Below are 27,577 nucleotides of genomic sequence, written 5' to 3' on the forward strand. Positions count from 1 at the left end.
ACTCCATGTACCCCAGGGAACTTCATTTTTATTCATGGCCTCAGTGGAAATTTGGAATTGAAATTGGCTTACCTCGCTCTGACCAAAGTCTTGACAATTAGATTCTGGAAAACGTGTTTTCTTTCTGCATAAGTTCTCTCTTTTTTTTTGATATATTCATGCTACTACCAGTGTGCTGGATGCATGTTTGGAATTTACCTCATGAAACAGAGAAAGGAGATGCATCTGGAAGGTTTCCAAATGTTGATAACTGATCAGGATACTTTTTCTGTCCACGTGCTGCAGCCGTCCATCTATTCTTTATTGTAAACAAACCTTTTTTTTTGTCATTTTTAAACTCTCACTGGCTGTAGTTTTACCACAGTTTGAATTATATAAGCACTTAGAAACACAAGCCTCTTGACTCAACGTGTTTAAGATGGCCCTTTGAACTGTCATGCACTCAGTGGGAGTCGGGAGGCACACACAAATCAATTCTTTAACACTGACAAAGTGTCTGAAATGAAAAACAGTTGGCTTTTATGTAAGATAACAGGAGAGCATGTTGAGAGGAGGAAAACTGTTTTGATGGAGGTATGCTCCTTTAGCATGGAGGCATATAAGTCTGATGCTTTGCTGATGCAAAGCAACGCTGCGCAAATCAAGCAGAGGTGGCTCAGACAATTCCCTCTCGGTGTGGTAACATTTTAATTCAGGAAGCAAGTTTGAAAGATGTGAGGGTTTTTAAGCTCTTTACTGTCTTTCATCAGGAATGGAGCTGTTTCTTAAGGGTATACTTTGGAATTGTATTAGGCTAGGCCTAGAGTGCGCTGAGGAATGACAGGATGAGGATGGTACCATCTTTGTTCAGCAAGGCCCCAGGCAAGCCACATGTAGCCCTAATGAGTCGCTTACAATTTCAGGCTCCGCTTGCTCTCAAACACCAAAAGTAAACTTTTGTCTTTTTTTCCCCTCACCATTCGGGGACCTTAAGAGGATTGTTGGGTCATTATTTATTCATGCCATTGTGTTTATTCACCAGCTCTGTGTGCGATGGGAGAGGGAATAGAGCAGCTAGTGCAGACGGAGTAAAAGCTGATAATTATCCACTATTAGCATTGTTTTTTCAGCCATGGTTTAAGTCGGCTCAGTTGATGATTTGGCAATGATAAAGGCCCAGCATCCATATAAAGCAGATTACTCTGTCTTTGAAGTCTGGAATCCTCTGCAGAGGACTTACTGATTTGGTTTGGATTCATTTCTGAGTCTGTGTTTATGCTACATTCTGTGCCGTTAGAGAAAGTACAAACACTGGTGTTGACCAGGAGATCCTTTACAACAGCTATCACATGCCTGCAGGATGTTGTTACCAGTGAGAGGTGAGGAGACTGGAACCTTTACTTTTTATCCTAGAACAAAGAAAGCCCCATGGATGCCGGTTTGGAGTTGGAGGGATTTGGCAATGGCAGGGCTCATCAGAGCTAACATTCATTCAAAATGTTGGGCTAGGGTCTTAAACACTAAGTAGTCATGAAAATGGATAAATTAGAGATTACTCAGTCTTTTTTGAAGAGCATCAGCTAAGTCCTGACATCGTTCAGGATGCGTGCACACTCTGTAATATGTTCATTATAATTGTCAGAAGAACATCACTTCTGGGTAACACTCTCCTCCTGAGATATCTGTTCAGTTAATCTTAGATTGCATTCTCACATTTCTAGTCTGAGTCGTTTTTATGTTTGTCAAAGAGAAGTTGAAACAGATGGTGTCTTCCAGCTGGATTGCGGGGCACACTGTCTCTCCAACACAAAGAGAGAGAGAGAGAGAGAGTGGACTGGATGGATGAGAGAGAGAGAGAGGCAGAAGCCAGAAGGGGATGTGGGTGGAGGATGACCGGGGATGGAATCGGTCTTATAATCACCCAGAGAAGGAACGCCATCTCCAGCCTCTGTGGCCTACTTTTCATCTTCTTAGGTCATACCCTCGAAAGCCTGGATATTGTTAATGCCTTACACTTAGAGGAACAGGTTAGCACTTAATTTGTATAATTTAATATACCAATAACGTGAGGGATAAATGTTTATCTATTATGGACCAAAGTCCTGTTAAAATGTCTATGAAATTGTGACATCTGCAAATTTGACCGAAATACCCAAATGATCTGTCTTTTTCAAATCCAAACAGTTCTGAAGGCAGTACATTACCTGTAATAGGACAGACATTGTTTTGCTTGTTTTTCTGGATTTACTCTCGAGAACCATTCATAATTTGGCTTTCAACTTGTCTTTAGGAGCGGACAGTATTTGTAAGTAATGGATGCTGGGTTTAAAGTGCTGATAGAAATGTTGTGGGTCAGCCTAAATGGAATTGTGCCTTCTGTGGTAATGTTTTTTATTTCACACAAATATAATTTCCATTTTCTCAGTAATGGTGGTGTGATAAAAAAACCCAACATTTATGGGTATATTTACAATTTGTTTTCAACCCCATCCTACATTATGTTCACTCTCTGTTATTATGATATTGATTGTTCGCAGGTAAATGGCAGCGTCAGACAAAGTTTTATCATTTTTCCAATGTTGCCTCATAAAAAGCTCATTTCCCACTTCCTCTGAAAGTGTGTCTGTGTGTCTGACAGTCTTTTGGCTGCCTAAATGTGTGTTGGGTGCAAAGTGTAATTCTGTAGAATTTGTCATGAATAAGAAATTATTGTCATCTTGTACTACTCAGTAGGTTCAGCATCACCGTTGGTCAAAGTTGGCAGATCAACTGAGACACTGTCTCATTGGTTTCTCTTTTTTTCCTGAGATGAGATCAAACCTCATATATTAATTTCATAAAACCCTCGTTATGGCATTCAGCTGCGCAATACAAAACAATTATGTCAATTTGGGAATCTTAATAATGCAGAGACCAGAATTAAGAAATCTTGTTTGTATGGCCTGAAGTGGTCCGACAAAGGTTATTATTACATGAGCCCATTCATCAATGAACCCCTGAATCTGAAGACAAAGGTACATTCATGAATTTAGCTCATTTTAATTAATGTATGAATGTTGGGTCATCTTAAGGTGGAACAAGTAATAAATTAAATACACTAATTAATCATATACTTCAGTTTCAATATTGCTCTTTTATGAAGTTTATTGTTTTTATTGATCACAGCCCACAAACATAGTTCTGCAAAGATTTACAATTCTGCCTGAAGGCAAATTTACAGGGAAACTAGAAATCCAAACTGTCATCATGCTCTAGACTGGAAAACTATTATCTAACCCTGAGGCTTACAGTTAGTGTGCAGTTATTGTTTCAATTATTTTACATAATTTCTTATTGATCAGTTGTCATTTTTACATTTATTTTACATAATGTGAATATGAGAGCTGAACTAGCTGCCAATCAGTTAAGAGCATTGCCCCCCAAATGTCTAGCCAGTAAAACAAAACATTGTGTGCAAACTGTTGTTAAAGGATGTATGTGGAATTGAAAATAACAGTAGCCATATTTATAACAAGCCCTTAGGCTGCAGTTTATACCTTACTTTTGTCTCGTAAACTATGATTAAATGTCAAGAATAAAGAGATTTAAGTGATTAGTCTAATGTGCAAGGGCATGCAGAAGCTTGAGTGTTGACTTTGCTTTAACCTAGTGCTAGTTGCATGGAAAATAATCAAAGATACATGAGGATCTGATTTGCATAATCACATACCTGACGCCTTCCCATAGCTGCAAGGATACTTAATGAGCTGAAAGGAAAGGCCTTCATAGTGGCTGACAGATGCTGCTGTAAGAATTCAACTTTATCTTCATTGGTCCTCTCTGCACAGCCCCATCGTTCATTTTTTATAATCCATGATATTAAATGTCTGCTAATGAAAGAATCTTTAAAACATGTTAAGAAGACAAGACAAGCATTTGTTTCTGTCCATCGGAATGTTTAAGGAGTTGTGAAAGTGAACCTCCGTATATTAGTGATGGTGAAGCAAAAAACAATATAACCCCTAACCCTAAGCAAAGTTCATAGAAAGGCCCATTAATGAGGGCTGCAGAAAAATGTCAATCTCAAGTTAGGCCCAAAGTTAAAATGCCAAACTTTACAGCAGAATAAAAATGACTGGTACAAAGAAACAGGTTTGGTAAAGTACAGGTAAGGTAGGTAACTTTATTTGTACTGGCAGATTTGGTTAACAGTGAGTGGTCTTTCTTATTGGCATGTTTGGTACAGTTCAGGAGGCCTCTCAGTCTTAAGGAAAACTGTGGTCATCTTTGTTATGAGCCAGCTAATGTATAAGCCTTTGTATTCAACCGTAAGACCTTAAAAACTAAAAATTACCAATCCCTCTTTCTCAAGCCATCTCCCCTCTTTTGTGCAAATTCACTATTGAAGACAAACAATGACATGGGGACGGCCAAGACGCAAAACTTGGGTGACATTCATTTGGTGACGTTATTAGCTATGCCCACGTCAGTATTTTTAAACAGGGATTATGCTACAGCACTTCAACAGAGCTCTGATTTCACTACAGTTGCTTGGTACAACTTTTACAACTGAGTCATACTTGTTACACCTCTGTTACTACCTCGATGCCAGCTCGGCAGTGAAACAACTTCACCCCACCATTCCACCTCTGTGGGTTAGACATTAAGATGAGGTGTTACAGAGACCTAACAGCCATGAACAGGCAATGCAAAAAGACCCTACTGAGTTATCTCTAAAATACTGATATGCTCATGATTACCAGTGATTATAAGCTGGTTAGCATCAGTCAACAGCAGCACATTGGTGATTTGCACTGTGAAATACACAGCAAAAAAATCTTTCAAATAAAAAAATAACACATTAGGTGCAGGCCACAAACAAAAGGTACCCTTTATGTCATGTACCATGAGCCCACACAGAAATAGCAATCCATTTAATGTGACCTCCTCATACAAATACAGTAAAACCCTTTCAAGAGCAGGAAGGATTTGAGTGAATGTCAACAATTTGGCCCTTGATGGTGGCAGAAGCAGTCAGTGCAGAATTCAACCGAGTCAAACAGCTGAAAATATGACAAATGCTTTAAATATGCCATCACATTTTGAAGTGAATCCCACTCCACCTACACTGGATGACAAAATCGCTGCCAGAAGCAAATTACGCAACATTTTACTGATCTGCCAAAGACACTGCCAACCTTTTCACACAGCCATGTACGAATGCTGCTCCAAACTGTCCAAGTCAATGTGGTAATACACACATAGTGCAGTAACCATGCTGTAGAATAGAAGGATTTTTCATTTAGCCTTAAAATTAGATCAAAATACTATCTGCATTAGGAGCAGTCTTATGATGACACTCTTAGACTGAGCACCCCTCTGCGTCTTGAATGCTTTGTATGCCTCATGGCATCAGTTGATGGTACAGGACATGAGCTGAGATGTTTGTTTTTTCCTTTACTGTTCATCTATAAATGCATTTCTTTTTTTTTCTTTTTTTTTTTTATAGATGCTTCCCGCAGCTCTAGACATTTAGCAAACAAATAATTCCTGCTGTCACCATGGAGTCACATATCTGTCGTTGTGCAGCACATTCCACTAGGGAAGTCATAGATCCCGTTTACTGTATTGTGCTTTCAAATAACGATTGTTTTCTCATTGAACCTGTACCTGCATTTCCATAAATAAAATGCAATTATTATACTTAATTAAAACCCTAAAGAGAGAGAGATTTTTTAGAGAGAAAAAATCAGATTGTGTAAGATTATGACACTGAGGGGAAACGATGTTGATTCTTTTTACTGAAATCGATTTTCACTTGATTAAAATGTATTCTGTAATTACCTGACTTAACTATCCTCCCTGCATGGAAAAGTCTTCCAATGTGTTGAAATGAAATGTAGATAGATTAAAATAGAGTGATCATAGAGAGATGATGCCAATTCTGACGGTTCCTCGATCAAACTCAAACTTGATAACTGTGATTCGGTTAATAGTTTATGATACATGACTCTGCCGTACAGTCTCCACATAAATGACTGCAGGTAGTGTAGGTGTGAACATCCTGAACAATTGTGCTGATGTTTCCTCCTGCCTCCGCTCATTAGTCAACTCGAACACCCAACCAGAGGCACTAAGCCAAGATTGATCACATTAACATAACATGCAGTGGTTGAGCAATGTCTTTGGGGCACAAGGTGTATCCACAAATCCCATTATTTATCGGCTTCAGTGCTAAAGCAGGTAGTTGATAAATGGACCAGTTGATTGTCATAAAAATAAACTAAAACCCACATAAGAATGTATTCATCTTTTGCATTATTTTTGAAAGTTGACCTAGCTTTATCTAATGTGAGGACCTGCCTTCATTTGATTTATGATCATTTGGGATGGGATATCTTCAATTTAGAGAGGCTCAAAAAGGCCATTTTTGGACGTCCCATTTTGTGTTGGGTTGAAATAGTTGATGTATTTGATGAGGTACTTGGGACCAAATGATCAATTAATTCACAAAATGCATGACAGTATATAACTTAGAATAAGGGATTAGTGAAGATTTCAGGATTTTATCATGCTGTTCTTTGATATTCTAAAAAAGCGACTGAGAAAGCTCGACTTGGATTTCTGCATAGTATGAACAGGTGTAGTGAATAATTCAAACCAATGTACAGGATGGTTACATGTTATAGCTGGATTTATTTTAGTTTTTTTGCTATAAAAAATGCACAATAACACAAGACATAATCGTCCAGTTAGGTAAAGAGTAGATTTTGTATATTGACATGTGCATTGCTTCTTGTGTGTTACAGAAATAGTATATTTTCACTTTGCCATAGCACTTAAGCTTATTACATTTAGTGGTCTGTGCATTCACTGCCTAGTTGGAATATCTTGGCAGGCTCTGAGCAGGAGAAACCCTGGAACCATCAGACTCCTGTTCTCTCTCTGCTGGTGCTTACTAGCAGCATTCAATGATGTCCTCTGAAAGTTTTTGAAATGAAATTTATTGTTAGTTGTAGGGCTGTAAAAAAAAAAAAAAAAAAAAAAAAGTAAAGAAAGAAAAAACGGATGCCTGGCCGCCCACATTGGCATGCTTCTTCTGCTGTCAGTATCTGTCTCTCACACGAGCGCCACACACTGTTATCATTCCTCCCTTGAAAATAAATGTCATGTTTTGAACGGGAGCTTTGATGCAGATTTTACATGTCTTGAATTTTGTTGTCTGAAAAACTTTCAGTATGCTTTAAAGCTTACAGTGTGGAACTATTCAGTTTTTTGATGTGTTTTTGAAAATAATCCTACATATAGAATTTTATTAAATAATATACTGAGCGTAAGATTTTACAATCTATTAAGTATATATGTATAGAACTGAAATATTATCTCAGTTGGATGGAATTGTTAAACAAATTATAAATTACTTTTGGACTGGAAAATCAGTCATCCTAAAAGTAGACAAGTATAGTAGTTTAGTAGGGGTGTAGCTATTTGCACTAAACACTACCGTTTCATTAGCCGTTATTCTTAGCTACGGATCACAGTAACCAATTGTATGTCCGTCTTTTAATTGGTCTGCAAATGAGTTAATTAAAACCTCTAATGCAGTTGGTGGTTGACTGTGTTTGCAGTCAGGCAGTTACTGGCACTTTCCGCAGCTGTCAGGCAGGAGTGCATGGTCCAGGAGCGCCTAAATAAAGGTACCCTTTTGCTGCTGGAATACAGTGAGTGAAGGCAAAGGGAATAAACCCTGGCAGCACGATGAAACTTCTCTTGCCATCTCATGCTATGGCTTCTCGCCTTGTCTGTGACTTTATGTGCATGCTGCATGGGCATGAATTGCACTAGCACACATTAATTAAATACAGTGAGACAGCAAAGCCTCGGTGTGAAAGACTAATGGCTGCTGAGCATGACTACCTGATATAATTTAGGTTATGACTTTGACCAGTTTTGGAGGGCTTTCATCTTTTCGTGTGTCATTGATTAATTCTGTCTTTTGGGGAAAATGCTGTAATATTTAGTTCAAGACCTGGTGAAGCTCATTTTTGTCTCTCCTGTCAAAAGAAGTCAGACTTTTCTTTGATGTTTCTTGGAGACAGATACCAGCTCAAGAGGTGCTGCTGCTGCAGCAGAGTGTTGTTGTTTAGACATAGGCTAAATGCAGTGTCTAAGATGTTATCAGAGGGCTTCTGGGAAAGGTTTGTAATGATGCTCTTTTCAGCAACTCTTCCCCTACAGTTTGTACTTTGCTCTATATTCAAGCACAACATTGTCACAGTCATTAACCCACAGCATGGCCACTGTGCCTCTGCAGCCATTACCTGCCTGGGCATTAGAGGATTGAGAGAGAAATGGAGTGTGTGGTGTGAAGTATATATCAGGCACAAACTGGGACTCTCCGGGCCAGTGGACACTCGCTGCTTATGGAGGGCTATGGCTGATATGTTAGTATCACTAATTGTTTCCTAATTAGATGCGAGTCAGTGAGTCATACTTTAATACTCTTCAGGGATCATTAGAGAACGAGGGGAAATTTACTTCTCCTGATGGATGACAATATAGTCAGCAGGAATTTCAAACATCAGGACCCGACAGACTGACGGGAGGATGGGGCGAGGACAAAACTGATGGCCTCGTTCGCCGCAGACGCGTCATTTTAAGTACTCCATTTTCAGCGTGCACAGAGCTGCATCAGAAGTTAATCACACATTAATCGGAGCTCTGTGGAGATTTAACATTCCATGACAGCAAGGCGAAGGGGGCCAATAAGCCTTGAAAGCAAAAATTGTGTTATTCCTATGTAAGAATTTAGGGTTTGCATATTGGAATATAAAAGACGCTGTAAATAATCACAACTGTGAATTATTCATACTGTGCTGTTAAGGTGAGTGGCCAGTCTAATCCCTGTGGTATTTTATATTACTGACAAGTAGGAAAGCTGAGATGGACACAGAGTACAGGAGAAATAGGCAGGATTGGTTCAGGTTGGATTCATTTCTTGGCTGGCAGGTATTATATGTGCTTCCACAGGAGGAGTTATGAACAACCAGGACATATACAGGGACATATTATTCATGTGCTTGCTGCACTGAACACAGACTTCAGTCTGCTTGTGTAATGTATGTAGTTTGAAGAAGTGCACCAATATTAAACAATGTGATTTTGAAAGAAATTGTATTTATATAAGTCAGCATATACGTCTGACTTAACATGTCCCTGAAGCCTTTTTAAAGATAACATCTTTGATTCATGCAAACACCCTAACTGATCTCTGTTTTTTTTCTTCTTATTGATAAAGGTCGGAGCATTTGAACCTTTTCTTCCTTTGTTTTGCATTTTACTTCCCAAAAAGGTGTTTTGTTGTTTTTATTACTCTAAACCAGTGGCGGGCGTTTGCCTTTTCTATTATCTCAAAGTAATTTCACTTGTTTGTATTGTTCCTCCCAGCTGGGGTGAGTCGGCAGAGACAAAGGCAGATGTGTCCCTGTTTGTTTTTGAAGTATCAGAGTTAAGTCTTGCCTGTGTGTGTGTGTGTGTGTGTGTGTGTGTGTTGTGTGCTTTAGTATGTGTGTGGGTGTTTTCTTCTCCTATGTGATGCTGCCTGTGTTTGGGTGTGTTTCATTTCCCCCCCATGTGTTGTCTCTGTTTGTGGTCCACAGGTCCTCCGCTGCATTGTTCATCCGCCTCCTCCTCCCCTGTTGAGCAGCTCCCATACCCTCCCCCTTCCATTGCAGCCAATGAGAGCCAGGGAAGGTTGCTAGGTAACTGTGCGGCTCAGCCAGCCCAGGACTCTGACTCTGAGGATGAGTTTGGCCCCAATTCATTCTTAGTTAAAACTGGCTCAGGGAACCTGTATGCTCCAGCCACTGCAACTGCTGATGGTGAGTTGGTTTTCAAACTACTGTTGCTTTCTGGAGGTTAGCCTTCCCCTGCTCCTGGATATGTTGTGTGATAGGTCAGGCAGATGGCTATGGGCAAGAACATGTCCCCTTTTTTTCTGAGCACCATGAGAAATAGTTGAAACTTTGAATCGATACGTAGCCTGAGGAAAAGCACAGAACTCTCTGAAGCCAGGTCTGAAGACTTCACAGCCTCTTTTAAAGCAATGGAGAGTTTTGGTTAGTAGGAAATATTTGTCACAGATATTTATTTCAGTTACGATGCATGCTGATGGTGCTGGTGGTACCAACAACAATCCCTCCATATAATCTTCACATACAACAGACTGCATGCATCCCCCGCATGACAGAAAGGGAAGAAGTCACAAAAAGAGACTTTTACTTCAGGTGCTATATGCTCCCTGATGTGTTATCATCTGTCTTTTCCAGACCTGACGTCTTTGAAGTTCTATTAAAAAAGGTGTTAGCCATATGACATAAATCCTATTCTTAGTTTGATAATATCTCAGTCTCAAATAATGCCTCTTGAGTTAGATCTGGTTTGAAAATTCCTCATTAATAAACGTCAGCCTCTCGTACCTCAGGACACACTCTGTCTCCTGCTGTTGACTTAACACTCATTCAGACTGACAGACTGACATTTAGGCTCAAACTGCAAACATGGCGTTGACAGTTGACAGAAATCCAATGACTGTAAACCATGTACTGTAGATTCACACAGCGGCAGCAGTAGTGTGATATTTATTCTCCAGGCAGTTAACTTTCTCACTAACATATTGTCCTTTGTTTATAACTTCACTAATATTCACGGCATGCCATGTGAAATATGCACAGGCAGAAGGACATCTCGTGCATCTTCAGGGAGCCATATTTATTATCATGGTCAGAACACTTGGAAGTGAGGCAGGTTATATATTCTTGCATTAAAATCCATTTGCATGAAAATGTCAAAAGTTTTCATTCAAACTCAGCGATTTATGCCGCAGATCTCCCACAAGTCAACCGTTTGCATGCTGAACAGAGAATTTTTGATATTTGAATGTTGATGTCTTTCAACTACAGCAGGTCTTTGCTTATCCCACTGGCACAGGAAACACAAAACAAAATAAAATGGTCTAAATAATTGATCAAGCTTCCAAGTAAACTACCCAAAGGGTTGAATTACATCAAACTCCAAAGTGCCTCAGCTGCCTGCTCAGAAAGCCTGCAGAATGAGTTATTAATCCTGTCGCAAATCCCCCCCCCCCCCCCCCCCTCTTCTCCACCCCTCCCCTAATTCCACGGTAGCAACACTCTGGTCACCCAGCACATGACTGTGCTCAAGGGGACATGGGTGTGGGGGAATGGCCTTTACTGCAGCAGATTTGTCTCATAACAATGACACTGATTTGCATAGGTACAGCATTTAGGACGGCCTCAGGCTGTCAGTAAGGGGTGAGAGAGGACCGAGGAGTAATATCCTCGGCTCTTGCTGCTGCCATAGTTCTCAACAAGTTTGGTTTTTTTAGACCAATTTGAAGTTGCAGTGCAGCATGTTTCTGTGTGTCTTCATCTGGCGGGCATACATCTCTATCCGTTTCCAAGTCTTCACAACAGAAACAGGCCTCATGACGTCGATTGTCTTCTGAGGACATTTCACCATTTTTGTCATTGCATATGAATAAGCAGCGAGTTATTCAAACGAAGCCTTCCTTTTCCTCTTCTTTGATTCTTGTTTGATTGTTCTTCATGGTTTGACTACAAAAACGTTGAAAGGGAACAGAAAAGAGCCTTCCCCTGTTTGTTCACTTAAACCACCTAGTGAGCCATGAGAGCTTGTTCCACACACATTTTAATCACTTTTTCTGCAGGTTTAGATTTTTTAGGGTTGTGTTTTATTTCACGCTTCCACTTCAGAGAGCAACACAACGTACTCCCCTTCTGCTGTTCTTTGAAGCAGCCACCTGAATTTAACACGATTTCTAATATAGTTAATTTACTAAAAAATGATCACTTGGCATTACTAATGTGGATTAACATTAGATTTTGACTTGTATTCTTATTATATTGCTTTATTCTCCGTGTAGATTTTCAGCAAGGAAAGGCATCAGACGGCTGTACCTGTAGAATATTTCCATCACCTCAGGCTTTTGTGGGAAATCATATATGTGACTAAATAACTCCATCAACCGGGGCTGGTTTCACCATTTCAGGGAATGAATTGACTTCATTAAAACTTGTTCAATGTGATGTAACACCATTCCCTTCGGCTACATAAACCTCATCTTCTCAAGGTGACAGAAAGAGAGGGAGACCAAGACAGTCTGTGCTGTACATACAGAACAGGTTCCCGGAAACACAACTGCACAGCTTATTGCATCGCTTATATGATCAAATAACAGAGCAGCCGTTGTCCTGGATTATGTTATGACATTTAAAGAAAAGGAACACTAATGATTCTGTTTTGCGTAGAAGGTTAACAATCGGGGGTTGGGGAATGACTTCATGTTGCTAAAGTAATTGGCAAATGCTATAATCTAGGATAAGGTATGCATCTCAGGTTCTCGGCAGGAATTACATGTGCAGAAAAAAGGTAATTTAAAAGCCACCACGGTTAAAAAACGACTGGAATATCAAATCAGATCACTTTGACATACAGGTCAGTTATTCAAGAAATATTCACATTCAGAGATGGTTGTAGTAATCTTTCACTTTAGTGCTGTCAGTACAAACAACTACAAAACAACTATGGATGCCTAAAATAATTGGCTCACTGTGAATCTGTTGCACTGGCAAACAGGTGGCTTTTCATCACTACAGATTACAGTTGCCCAAGGTCATCTTTTAGCCCACATACAGGACTTACAATGTTCTGCTGGATTTTGAACAAGTAAACGCTCTTAGCAGAACATCGCCGTTCACATTAGTAGCCTCCAAGGCTGCAGTGTTTATTTTTTTTTTGGGGGGGGGGGTGGTGGTCCTGTTTTCATTTGGAAGCACACCGAGCCAGGGTTTCTGTTAGGCTGACGCGGCTGCTCGCTGAAGCCTGCAGTTCTTTTGTGAAGCATGTGTTTCACCGTGGCCCTCGGCTTTCTCTGAGGGCCTTCTTCCCGGGGAGACTGCCAGTGGGAGCCCACTGCCATGCTGAGCTGCAAGATCTGAGACACTGCCACCTCCCCATATTAGCATCTCTTAATGCAAAACCGCATGGGGTCAGCCAGTGTTGCCTTCAGTGCAGCGTGGCTCCCTGGTGAAAGGGCCAGCACACCACCACCACCACCACCTCACAGCTGACCACGCAGGAATGCTGAGCCTGGGAGAAGGCTTGGGGACGTGATTGTGTGTGAATTCAAACAAGTCTTCATTTGAACCGCTTAATCATCCCCCCACTGTGTGCAAGGACGGGGGAAGTGTGGTTAAAAGAGGTCAGCCCAGAAACTAATTCATCCGCAGACACCAAGAGGACCCAAACTATCTGAGGCTAAATAATAATTTAATGAGTAGCACATGGCGCCGGCATGCCATGACCTTGTTTTTCTGAATGACAGTACAGAGACTACAGTTTTTGAGTTGACAAAGTGAAAGGAATCAGTTTCACTCAATGCTGATGCTGACTTGTCAATGAACTGGAGCCAACAGATGATATGTCCAACTCCATTCAACCTGCCGTTTCTCAACACACAGGCACCCTGGACGATGCATTTTGCATCCCTACATCTCTTCTTTTCGTTGACATAAATTGAGACACATTACTTTCATTCCATGATAATTGCAGAGCATCTGTGCCCTCTAACAAAATCTTCAACCGCTTGATGGATATGCAGCAGAGTGACATACAGAACAGAACACACGCAACCACTTGTCTTGTTCTTGGTAAGGCAGCTCAAAGAATGACAGGAAATCCATTTGATCTCACAAAGGCAGGGGGAAGCATATGCCGGGACAAGTCCTAATGGATTAGGTTGCAAGCTGTGGTGAACCTCCTCAGCTAGAAAATAAATATCTTGGGTTTTTTTTATATACCAATACACATTTTCATGATGTTACGAAGAAATTTGTATTTGAGTATACTTTTTTAGCTTGGGCTTGTATAACCATTTTTTTTGCAGAGAATGTCGAAACGTGTGAATCTTTTTTCTAAAGCTCAGTGATATTATGTTCAAGCATCAAATCTTACACAATGTCAGTATTTTTCTCCTCCACTTAGCAATGAATGTGAGCTTATGTTAAAGCTCCAGAAGGACTCTTCCCCCTTATTCCCATGGAGAGCCAGTGGGGAGCTGAGTGTTGAACCCACCATGTGTTGTTTGTGGTACCTGTTACCTCTCAAATGAGTCCAGGAAAGACAGCTAGTATTCCCGTATGGCTCCTGCGTTCAGACTTTTCTAATGGTGTAGGAAACAGCACGGCCAGGGAGAAAAAGCCGCTTCAGGGAGCCAGGAGAGAGTGCGGCTTCACTGCCTTCATGACAAATTCTATTTGTGTTTTTATAGACAAATACTACTCAGCTGGAAATTCTGCTCCTCTGATTAGCCATAGGGGCTGTAGCAGTAAGCAAGATTTAATGATTTATCCCGGCACTGGATAGCTTTTGATTAATTCTGTATCGAATGGCTCACACCTCAGTGCGTTGATCGGGTGTCTTGGGCATGTCATATCGCTTTATTCCATCAGGTGTGACCATTAGTACTGTGGATTTCATCCTCTGTCCTTTTTCAGAAACAGGCCGTCTCCCTGAAGCTGCAGAGTGTCCGAGAAGTCAAAATCCTGTGTTCCTCCATGAGGAAATAAATGTGGCCAAAGTGATGCAAGTGAAACATTTTCATGTGTGGATTTAAGCCTCGATAGGTGTTTTAGGTTTGTGTGTAATGTTCTGCATCAAAATGAAGACGTTTTATGAATTTATTAATACATCTCAAGTTTTCATTTCACATTGGGTTGGTGAGTCCTCGTTAGAAGTTACTTATATGAGTTTGAACAGCACGGCACACAGATGATCTGACATTGCATATGTGCTGCTCCTAACAACCTGAGTGATGCATACTTGCGATCTAATATCTGTATGCAGTGAAATAAACTCTCGTCTCTGCTGCTATAGTGTACTGCAGTGTATTGAATTGTTTCCATGACGACTGTTGCAGGACATAAGCCAGCCGATGATGGTGAGATTTGAGGGAGAAACTTTTGTGTTTCAGAGTGGCATCATTACTGACAAGTGGTGTTCAATGTGCTGTTGTGCATAATGTTGTCCCAAGGAACGAGATTCTGTATTTCCAGTGACTTATTAAAAACGATTTTCTGTAGTCGACATCTCAGCGGTTTGTTTTTCACAGAGTTTAGTAACTCATAGAAAAGTTGTGACTCACTCAACACTAAACCATCAGTTAGTATTTGAATTGAAGTACTGGTAGTTGTATCTGTTAAAACTACTGGACTAGTTAAGTTAAAGACAATTCCTCAGATGAATCAGATTGATTATCATATGTATGACATTTAAAAAAGAAGATTTATATCATCTTTGGATATATTTGGATGTAATACGGTCTCCCAAGGGACTCAGGTTGAAATCTGCCTCCAATGAATACATGTATTAAATTCAGCCTACGTCTTTTAGAGATAGCAAGCACTCTTAGGACGCACAGTACGTACAAACCAAGGCTTTGAGTGTGTTCTTTTAATCATTCAACAGGTTTTTCAAATGTTTATTCAACATCTTTGTGTAGAGCTCAGCATCCTAACATGTCAAGTGGTGAATAGACATGAGATATGATTTGTGTATGATGTAACAGTGAACATACAGATATGATTTATATTTTCTTCTTAACAAAACTGTGAGGCCGGGTTATATTCCTGGTTGTGTTTTTTCAGTGTAGGACAAGAACATAACGCAATTAAAATAGAAACTACAAACAAGATGAAACTTCACAGAGTCGATCTGATGAGCTTTTAGAAAACGGTTCCTTCCCTTTTTTTGAGTAGTGTCATTCTTCAAATCCAGAATTTTCAAATGGTTATCTAAAAAAGTAGTGACTTGTTTCTAAAGGCCGTACCCTTACGTTTCGTATCTTTTACAATATTTAAATATTGAATAGTTGTTTTGTTTTTTAATGAAAGTTCCAGTAAAGACACCATTGTCTTTCATTTATAGTGTAGCTCTTTGATGCCTCACAGGTCAGACGGTCGTCTTCCCGCCTTTCTTGCATCCCTCCATTAGGCAGACTTTCCTGTTATCTGTCAGGGTGGGGTGACGTCCAAGCTAATGAAGTGGATGTGCGTTAATTACTCGTCTAGAAAAGTGTCAGGAGGCCTTAACCGGCGCATACATCTGTTCGCAAGAAAAATGAAAAACCCACATTCCCAGACTTAATGGATATCTTTAGACTTCTGTTTTGAATGCCATGTGAAAGTTTGGCTATTGTAGCGAAGTCTCCCTTCTCTGTCCCTCTGATAATAAATGAATCTCCTTTTCTTGCCAATTTCGTTGTGCAAAGCAGGTCAATAGAAAACCATTTATTTCTCCTGTCCTTTGGAAAGTAGTGAATAATTGTAGCTGAATCACCACATCTGTGGGGGTCGAGCTGCCCTGTGCTTTGTCTCCTGTTTCTCATCTCTCTGTTTATTTCCACAAAAATAACACCGACTACTTACCTGGCTGTTGAAGACTTTTTTCGGTCAGACAACGCCGGACGAGTCTCCGGTAGAGCATTCAATTTGAATTATGATGCAGTGCTTATCTTGGTGTTTTTTTTTTTTGTAGAATATGTTTTCAAATTCAAATGCTTGATTGCTTATATGCAAATAAGTAAACAGGGGTGAGATTAGCAACAGTGCGGGACACTAAATGTACAATATGCTTTTAAACACTCAAACTCAATTATACTTTATAATGTCTAAATCTAAAACTTCAGAACTCTGGTTGTAAATGCAAAAGGACAGTATGACCCATTCATGTCAGCATGTGAATCTCCAGCAGCACAAGCTCAGTATCTAAAATGGATTTATCACAGCAACACTAAGAATCCAGATTTGATGTGGAATTAAATCAAAAATATATGACTATTTAATAACAATTGGATAAACCTGGAAGGCACTTTAGCTTCATGTTTAAATCAACACTAAATGTACAAAGGTCCGATTTAGAGTTAAATCATTTTCTTAATTAAATGCTTTAATGAAATCAGAATATATCAAAATTATATCAAAATTTTGCATTTCCTCAAAACATATTGTTCATTTATATGAAAATAAATCCACATCTCAATGAAATGTTTAACATTTTCAGGGTTGTAATAAACAAAAGTACAACATTATAATGTATTCCATACAAACAATGTAGACTTGCGGCTAAGCTGACCTTTGTGAAGCTCGCTGTATGTAACTATACAGAGATTCAGTTCAGGTGTCATTTTTAAAGCCGTAGCATGACTCCTAAAATCACTACGAACGTCCTCGGAAACAAAACACGTTGCCCCATATTTTCCTCGTCGCCACAGGAAGTAAAGTATTTGTTTGCAGAGCAGTAAATGGGTTCCAGAGCAGTGACGCATTAGTCCTCCTGATATATTTCTCGGTGTATCTGTGCTGTCCCTGTATCGAATTAGCATAACCTTATTAATGGCTTTAGGGATCAGGTACATTACTGAGCAGGAGGGAGGTCATCAACAACTTTGTGGTTTTACCGCACACCAGCCGATTGTTCATCAGGACAGTGGTGCGCCTCTCGCCCTCTCACTGTGGCTCAGCTAATTATGAGGGCAGCATTGTGCAAAAGAGCGCTCAGCATGACACCATCTGTCAGTGTGTCAAATGCATAATATAGCATTCTGTGCAAAATGATGAAGATTTCTCTCATTGGTTCATCCTGTGAAATAAGGGGTTTTAATAAGGAGACTCAAGGTGGAAAAAAAGGGTTCTTTTCTTCCTTTTTTTAATGACACATGAGTTTCACAAAATATAAATAAAATCCAGTTGGAACACTTTGAATGTGTGAAGGTGTCAAATTGTCAAGCTTCCTGTTAAGCAAATGTGCTAAAAGACTAACAGGAAAAGACATTTTGAGGGTTTTCATGATTAGGATTCAGCTCACTACGTTTTTTGTCTGTTTTTTTTTTTTCTTTTTTCTGAGTCACTAGCATGTTACCTGTGAACACAGTGGGCTGTCCTCCACTCTCCTGAAACGCCTGAAGCCGTGTAGCTTAATGCCCCTTTGTTCTCAGCACAGTCACATTTGCAGCTCAACAGTCTGTTTACCTATTTGTCTTGATTGACTCATGTTGGTATGGCAGCGTCTTGTTCCTAAGCGTTTAAAAGAAATCTGGTATGACTTGCAGCTTTTTGACTGGTGCGGCTGTTTCTTTAATGAAGGAGCTGATTATACAAAATAAGCCTTCTGTGTGTGTGTGTGTGTGTGTGTGTGTGTGTGTGTGTGTGTGTGTGTGTGTGTGTGTGTGTGTGTGTGTGTGTGTGTGTGTGTGTGTCTATATTCCCCTCTCTGCGTTGTAAATTGGAAATTTAGTGTTGTGGATATGTGTGAAATAAATGAGGCTTGCTGTTAAAAAGAAAAGCAGCTCTTTCACTCTGTGTAAAGCCAGCCGTTCATTGATTGATGAATGGCTTAGCAGATGTGGAGATAAATGGATACAATGTGTACTAGTACATCGGTCTTCTATCATTTGAAGAACCCAGTGTATCAAAAGTGCAAATATAGCACGACCACTGGTTGTTCTTCACGTGATGTAAACTGAGAGCAGAGCTAGTGAACGGCCTTATTAAAGGAAAGAAACCTTTAGCTGCTTAAATAAACAGAGTGAATGTGAATACTTAAACAGTGCATGTTTGTATTATGTTTTAATATATTCATGTATAAGAATAATGTGTAACCATTAGGGCTGTCAAATGATCAATTATTAAGTAAGTTGATTGTGATTAATTGCATTTTCTGTCACGTTTGAAATATTCAGTTTCTTCCCGACACAATTTTTGTTGCTTTGATTTTTTTTATTTTGTACTTTCTTTAGCTTCCGGTACTCTACTTCTTGTAGAGTTTTTTTTTTGTTTTTTTTTACAAAGATGTCTGAACTTAGCATTCGAAAAAGGAAGTTGCTACAGATCAAAAAGTTACCGTAGTAAATAAAAGAAGCTAAAGGCAACGCTGAGGAAGTGAAATGTTTGCTGTCATATGGTGCGTATTACTTTGACTGGTCTTCTGAGCTTGTCTTCTTTTTCTTTAGTGAAGTGAGCCGTTTAAAGTGGCAGCAGTGTTATGTCCTGTCACTGTGCGGCTGCAGGAAGATGCAGTGACGGCTCTGACAGACCTGATAACCATATATCACAAATATAGAATCATTTTACGTTTAAAAAACAAAAACTGGTCAAAAATATTTAAAAAGAATAGTCATGGATTTATCTTTTTTTTGTGATCAATTTTTTATTTAGAAATGTACAAAGAAATTACATCTTATATTACTGTTTTTCCCCTTTCTGTCCCTCTGCTGCTCTGTTTGATCACTTCTCTTTTTTACACGTGTTTGATTGAAATAAAACATTTCAATCAAACGATCGAGGCTGAACAGAGGAGATTGATAGTCAACCAGATGTCACGTGTTGATTTCTATTTTCTAATCTTACATTTGTGTCTGCTCAACTGTTGCACTGACAATAGACCAACAGGGTATTTGTCATAGAGCAACACATGCTCAGAGGCTAAAAGAATGTTAAAAAGAAATCCTAAAGAAGGGGTCAGTTCTAAGAAGAGCCCACCTCGGTGTTTACACGGGAGCAAGTGTCTGCTCTGAATCAACAGTCCCATGTCTCTGTGGGAGGGAGAGAGCACACTTGGATGGAGACCGATCGGGAGAAATAATGAGCAGAAGAGGGACTTTTTAAGAGTGATTCACTTAAGGGCTTTGGGGCTCTTCAGTGAAATTAGTCTTTAGTTCAGGCGTTAATTTATGGGCTGCTTGTGAAACTATGACTAATCGTTCACCAATCACAGTGTTGAGGCTCAGGGAGTTACAATAAAACATAAGGCTCCTCTTACCCTGCTAGTATAAGGCAAAATAAAAGGAACACAGACACACCATCCCAAAACCTGTGAATCCCAGTGTCTTTGATGGTGCATCCAAAGATTCAAAGTGTCTGAAAAACAAACATTCAATGAAAAGAATTGTTTTGTTTTTTTCTTTTATAGTCTCGTAACGTGTTTTATTTCTTCTCTCTTGTGCTTCAGACGTGGCTTTTCAAAACCACTCTCGGCTGCGGACGCCTCCTCTGCCTCTCTCCCACTCCCACTCGCCCAATCATCAGCACCATGCAGCCTCCATTAACTCTTTGAATCGGGGCAACTACACGCCGAGGAGCAACCCAAGTCCCGCGCCCACGGACAGCTCTGCTCCCCCCGAGGGTCCGGCCAGTGGTCAAGACTCTGGTAGCGCACAGGACAACTGGCTGCTAAACAGTAACATCCCCCTGGAAACAAGGTACTGTCACTTTTCTCAGACAATACAGAGAATGATGATAAGACTGGGCTTGAGCTGCTGCCATTGAGCACAGGTTTTCATGCTGTCTGCTCCATATTAAATTACCGCAGTGCTAACAAGAAGCAGAGCAATAAAAAGGCAGCTATCCAGCTAGAGGCATAGGCCGTTATTTGTAATGAACATGATTTTGTGGCAAACAACAGAAAAGTCCTGGTTTGGTTCTTTGTTTTATGTCAGCAATCCTAACTGTGGGAACAGCAGAGTAATTACAATCACGTTGGATATGTAAGAGTTTCTGCAAAATGATATTCAGTCTCATCTGAGCAGGCTTCATAGCTCCTCCACTTCAGGCCCCGAGTTTTATTTATTCCATATTAATCAGTATTCAGTTCTCCTGCACATTTCTCAATAGGAGGCCCTCGTGTGAAATAGATCTGTCAAGTGTTATTGCAACAAAGGGAATATCTGTGGTGGTATTTCTTTGGCTGGTATCAACGCAAGACAATATAAAAATCAAGAATAGCAAGGCAAATTACCCTAACATTATACTCTTTTAGCTGTAGAAAAACACCACAAACAAAGGAAGGCCTTCACACTGTGACCAGGTCACCTGCTGAGCCAACATAAAAAAAGACATTGCGTTGCTTTCATTTTTGAGGAAGTTGTGAAATATAAATACTGTTTTTCTTTATTAACATGATTTATTATTAGAGTCCATTTAAAGCCTTCCTCTAAAAAAAACCCCAGACCTTGTCTGTAGTAGAAATGGTGCGTTTGCAATACATGAAAGTGCTGTTTACAACAGAATAGCGTCTAGCTAATTTAGCATGGCGAAACAACCATCCATGAGCAGAATTACTGTCTCTTCCTCCAATTTTTGTGCAACGGTTCAGTCAACAGGAAAATGAGCATCAATTTCAGCTGGTAGAAGGACGGTTAGCGCTATAATGAATGATTACACGTCATCCTGCTCCAAAGTTAATCCTGCACAGGTATTCCCTGTGGAGCAGAAACAGATGGTGAGGAGACTGGATCTGCAACAGGCAAGAATGATGCCCACACCATATAAGTAGTCTTAATGATCTATTCCCTTGAAGAAAGCTCAACACCTTACATTCCATTAATGCAATTTAAACTATTAATAATATCCAGACAGGCTTAGAAATATTAGTCACATTCATTCCGTTAATAGTGTAACAATGGCCTTGTCTCATCATTTCTGTGAAATGTAATGGCCCCGATCAATTCCACACTGGTAGGTCTTATCCTGCTCTGCCACTGGAGAGATGCCAGCCGTCGGTTGCCCCTTTAAAGCCTCACCATTTTCTTTAGAGTTTCTGCCAAGCATCTCTCTCTTCATTAAAAGTTGCATTCTTCTCCAAAACAAAAGCGTCAGAGACCATGAACTGACTTCACTACTCGCCTCGCAGATGCAGTAGGAAAAAGAAAAAACGAGGCTTTTCTCTTGTAACACCGGACGTGTTCAGCCTGCCCATTGCATGCAGGCAGCTCAGTTTTCCATGGCTTTTCTGCAGTATTTACTCACAGAACGGAGCTGGTGTAGGGGAGAGTGCATTCTGGGTAAAATGAGACATGAACTCTAAGAACTTGTGAAACTGTTATTGTCTGTTTTTGGAGAGTTAAATGGATCACCTCTGTATTTAAGGATACCATCCAGCTTGAAAACTATCAAACTTCTGTGACACATTTTTGTATATAGGAATGAAATTAAGATATGAAAAAGTCTTTTGTCTGAATATAGTACAGAAGCCTATTACTGCCACTCTGGAATATGAAAATAAAGATCAGTATCACATTATGACATAGTACTTTTATTGTTAAATAATAAACTGAGAATTTATATTGTTTTAACATAAAATGTATTAAGTTATAAGATGATGAGTTGGTGTCCATCAGGTGGGTCTGGCGCTGGAAAAGGGGGAGCACAGAGACTTTTTGTCTCCCCACTTTTAGATGCCAGGGTAATAAAGTGACAATAACGTCTAAAATAGACATTCAGACATACAGATATGTATTAGTCTGTTCCCAGTTAGAAGAAGCACGAGCGCTCCAGAGCGCAGCCTTTGTGCGGTGCCCATAAGACCGGTTGGGCTGTGAAGACAGAGTGCTGGGATCGTGTCATTATCTTAAATTCTCCCGATGTGCCACAAGCGATTCTGACGAGAAAACCCACTGTCACCGTGTCACCGCTGTGAATCCCCTCCCCTAATTGATTGTACTACCTGCAGCGATTTCACAGCAGCAGAAACGAGTGGGAGTCTTTAGTTTGCGTTATTACGTAAGAAGCACATGGAGCAGTCACCTTACTGATGAATCTGGAGCTCCATCCAGTCTAAACATATTTATTTCAGAAGTTTAATTCTGTTTCCACTGGAGAGTTTTCTCTTTCCTGTCAGGTTCATATCTACAGTTGTTTTATTGTTGCTCAACCGTGCCCAGATATTTGCTGTGGCAGTAGCAGTAATGCCACAGCACTTGACACGACAATAAACGTATCGTGTTTAACATGATGAGTTTATTGTTACCACATTATGACGTAATACTGATCCCTATTTTCATATTCCAGAGTGGGAGCAATACACTGGTGTAATAAAGTGTTAGAAACCTTAAGGTTCTGATGTGTAAGTGATGCATTGTTTTCTTCCAACCACAACCTTAAAGGAGCCAGAATACTCTAATGTTTATCAGAGAGGAGCAAGACGCTTGCAGAGAAGGGCAGGGCTCGTACAAAACAAGGTATGGCAGTGCCCAAAGGAGGGGAACAAGCGAGAAAGATGTTATTTGTCTCACACTTTTGTAGAAGTAGTTCCATCAGGACCTTGGTTTCTTTGTACCACACTGTCCGTCTTGATCTTCATTTGTTACTTGTTGTTGTTGTTGATGTTGCTTGGTGATCACTTTCTGTATTGGCATTCCTGTGTTTATTGCACGCACATCTCATACCCGCTTCATATCCATCTTTCCACCTGTGTGTAGAAACTTAGCAAAGCAGTCATTCCTAGAGACTTTGCAGGACAACCTCATTGAGATGGACATTCTGGCATCAGCACGCCATGATGCTACGTACAGTGACGGGTATGTTGCATGTTTGCTATCTGGCTCACACTGCTGTCAGAGTCTGCTTTGCCATGAAAACAATAGCGATGCCTGCACTTTATTTCCATCAACATCCTCTGTTTTGAAATGCTGTCAATCATCGGTGTATGTCTCCTGCAGTGCTAGGTCCCCGCTGTATCTGTCCCTTGCCTGATTAATACGACTAACAGCTTGCATTAAGTCACATTGTTGGCTTGTATAACCTTCGATTAATGTTAAGCATGACCGCTTTATGAACAGTCGCCCATGCTGCCTCCAATTGCTCAAATAGGTATAGGATATGTCCAAGATTTGTCCTGGTATTTATAAATGAAATGTGGTCTCAGTGACTTTCCACATCATACATCGTAATGTGACATTCAATCACGTCCATGTCACTGTCGCTCAGGAGCTTCTTGTAAACTTGTCAGTTAAATAGCCTTGACAACAGTGCTGCTGCCACTGACTCTGATGGGCTTCTTATACGGCTCTCTGAAATGCAGCTCTACACATGTTTTCTGAGATAGCCAGCCATGTTCTCCAAGGGCGAATAAATCTGTACAACTTCAATCTGCAGCCTCATATTTTGTGTCTCTCCTCTGGACAGTCTTGACACATAGTTACTGAGAATTACTCTTCACTACAGCAGCATGAATACGTAAACAAGAGCCAGCTGCGGTCACTAGTCCTGTAAATTAGATTTAATATTGATTCATAGTTCCGACTGAGCAACCCACTATGCTTTAGTATTCTGACTAATCTAGCAGAAGCGTGACTATGGTAACAGTATTGAATGTGCTTGGAAACAGAATTAGCAGCGGAAGGGGCTGCACTTGGATGGTTACATACAGTATTATGATGACAGACATCCCTGAGAATTCAGTTGGCCATTATTGCTAACGGGAAGATGTGCTTTTTTCTTTTCCAGGCACTTCCTGTTCAAACCAGGTGGAACATCTCCGATGTATTGCACAACATCACCAGGATACCCTTTAACCTCCAGCACAGTGTACTCGCCTCCCCCACGCCCTCTGCCTCGAAACACCTTCTCTCGACCTGCCTTCAGCCTGAAGAAACCCTATAAACACTGCAACTGGAAATGTGCTGCTCTCAGTGCCATCCTCATCTCAGTAACACTGCTGTTCCTGTTGGCCTACTTCATCGGTGAGTCACCTACAGTGCTTCCACACACCAGGGTGGGTGCCTCTACCTATCCACCCCCAGCACCACCCCCCACTTAACTGCAGACACAGAATGAGTCCATGCTCTATTGTGTTCCCTCTATTACACCTCTTAATAGTGTTGAATCTGCACTCTGTGCCATATATGAGCGTCGCTATATAGGAGCTCATAGATTGACTCCTCGCCCACACACCTGGTCCGAAATAACATTATCACTCATTGATTGGGATGACTGAGTCTGCACTGACGAGCAATCCAGCGTCTTGCTCTTGTGTAGGTCAGTAAGGAAATGAATTAAAAAGAGATCAGCCAAGAGAGGACTGCAGAATTTGAATATTCGCTGTTTAAAAATTCTCTGACCAGCTGGATAAGGACAACCAGCCGTATTATCTGAGATATGCTTTTAAGTCTGTTATGCTCCTTTTGACTTTTGCTATTCCTCAAGAGAATGATGTTCATATCTAATAATACAATCTCTTATTTATCCGTGTGATCTTTATGCAAGAGTGTTTACGCATTCCACTTGTAAATGATCAGAAGAAGTAGTACACAAAGACACGGCAATGAAAAAGTACTAGAAAGGAAAGTTAAAAGTATATGTAAGTGGACTCTTCAAGCAATTGCTGTGATGATGATTTTCCATATTTCTTAGATCACAAATAAACCTATGCCGCCAGCTCTGTGTTCGTGCTTGGAGATGGTTTTCTTTGTGTTCTCTTGCTCTGCCTATAATGGAAAAGTCAACTCTTTATGGGTAGCTGAGATTCTTCAAACTTTCTGTACAAAGTATGGAAATCAAGTATTCATACTTTCTAACTGGCTACAGTTAGAATCACTGTTGTTGAATCAACCTTCAATTTCTTCCAAGAATAGAAATGTATTGTTAAAAAATATTTTTTTTTTTGAACTTCTTTATAAAGATGGATTCAATAGAGTTCATAGGTTTGCAGCAGCTGACAATAGCAGCAGTATCTGCCATGTTGGAGAGGTTTAGGATCGACAAGGATTCTGGGTAGGTAGTAGGTAGTAGTGGGTGATTCTGAGAATACGTGAGGTTGGTTTCTTTGTGTGGAAGAGGTATTGGGGCATTAAGTGGTGAAGCAAAGGTTTTTAGGGTCTAGCTGTGGTGAGTTTACCTCATGTTGACTGAGTTAGAGCTTTGTACTCAGTTCAATTCAGAATAAGGAAAAGGAGAAGGGAGGAAGGATTTCAAAAGAGTGGGGTTAGGAGGGAACAATGAAATGCTAAAAAGGTAAGTTTGAGGTGTGGATTCAAATAATGTAAATCGATCATTGTTGCATAGATTGGCTGAATGTTCCAATGATACAGTGATCTACATGAAAGACTGAGCTTTAACTTCTTTCTTTAAAATGAAGACTACTCCACCTTAGTCATATGTTCCAAATTCAAATCAAGAGATGATATGCACTTCTTTTTAATTTATTTTACCATTTATACAGATCCTAGTACCTGCTTATCATATAAATGGTTACATTGTTGAGTTGAATCTCGCATAGCGAGAAAAAAAGAAATGGTTTTCCAATAGAAGGCCGGTGAAATCATTGTAGTTCATATGCATGCAGTCAATGAACGAACAGCCAGATCCTTCTTCATGGCCCTCATCAGTGAGATAAATGAATTCTTCATTGAGGACATTTGTTATAGATATGCATTATGCTGTAACAATCACCAAAGCTATCGTTTCTGCCTTTCCTTGAGGCCAAATGAACTGAAATCTGATTATTCATTTTGTGTCATCAGAGCCATTTAAATTGTTTCATTTAAAATTCAGAACAGGGCTGGATTAAAAAAGATTTTTCCGCTGGTTGCTGTTCATGGGAATGATCTACGTGTCCAGGAATTTTAAACTGATGACAGTGGGTGTGAGCAAGTCGTGGTTTGGCTCTAGAAGTAGAGTTACAGTATGTGTCTACGCCGGTTTATTGCCTGTGACTTAGCCAAAAGCCACAGAGCTCCATCAGCCTGATAGTTCTTAATCAGACAGGATAATTATACCCTGCAAAACTCTCACAATCTCCTGATGCCCCACAAGTAAACATGTCGGAGACCAAACCTCACCCGAAGATCCGAATTTCCAATCAAGAGTGAGGGCCATGTTTAATTAAAGGCTGATGAGAAAATACATTTAATTTCAAGTGCAATTAATTATTGAGGCCTGTAATTGGGAATCTGGTGAGATGTCTAATGAACCCAATTATGTTTCATGACAGATGTTTGGACTTACAGCATGGTTTCAGTTTTTTCACAGCTTTGTAAATTGGCACATTTTGAAGTGCAAAAAGGTCAGCGGTGTAAAATGGCATTACTTTCTCCATGGTCGCTCGCTCATTAGCACATTTGTTATATGTTTCTAATTTTTAAGGTTGTCAGTATCCTCCTGTGTTCACTTCCATTCACCCTCAGTATACAGACAAGGACAAAGAGGAGGGCCCCCGACAATGTTCACTGCATGATCATCCAATCTACAACACATTTTTTACCTTTTTGTCTTATTGCACTAAATAATTGCTTTGTTGGATTTGACTTTTTCATTATGTGATATTTGCTGTAGTTGTCTGTAGCTGTTTAATTGAGGAGAAAAAAAACATAAAGCTCTTTGTCAGCTGAATTTGAAATATATGTTTTTTAATGGAAATTTTAATTGTCAGTGCACCAATATAATATTTCTTTGTAAAGATTGTATGGATGGGAAAGAACTGAACAATAGCTACTTTATTGTAACTGGCAGACATTGGTACACAAATTAGTCTGTTGGCCACGTATTGCTGCCAAGCCTTTAACATCCCACTGCTTTGCCATAATTTTGCTTTTGGTATTTTTCTATTAATTTTTTCCATTTTCAGTGATTCATTGTCTTGACTCAAGCAATTGTTTTGTTCATGCGCCTACTGGAGTTCAGTAGAAAACTCAGTGGCTTTATTCGTTTAATGCAAGGCAGAAGACATCAAGACAGGCAATCCCAAC

The 27,577-nt window shown here is 40.0% G+C and overlaps 1 protein-coding gene across 1 annotated transcript in view; it reads left to right on the forward strand.

Moving 5' to 3' along the window:
* The window catches only part of tenm4 (teneurin transmembrane protein 4), a 137,859-nt gene that overhangs the window by 40,183 nt on the left and 70,099 nt on the right, over positions 1 to 27,577 (forward strand). Inside the window, exons 4-6 of the mRNA XM_061047042.1 lie at positions 20,065 to 20,314; positions 23,312 to 23,410; positions 24,339 to 24,574. Coding sequence (XP_060903025.1) covers positions 20,065 to 20,314; positions 23,312 to 23,410; positions 24,339 to 24,574 — 585 coding nt within the window. The remainder of the gene's footprint in view (positions 1 to 20,064; positions 20,315 to 23,311; positions 23,411 to 24,338; positions 24,575 to 27,577) is intronic.

This window comes from Labrus mixtus, chromosome 9, assembly GCF_963584025.1.
Source record: "Labrus mixtus chromosome 9, fLabMix1.1, whole genome shotgun sequence".
In the NCBI taxonomy this organism is placed as follows: Eukaryota; Metazoa; Chordata; class Actinopteri; order Labriformes; family Labridae; genus Labrus; species Labrus mixtus.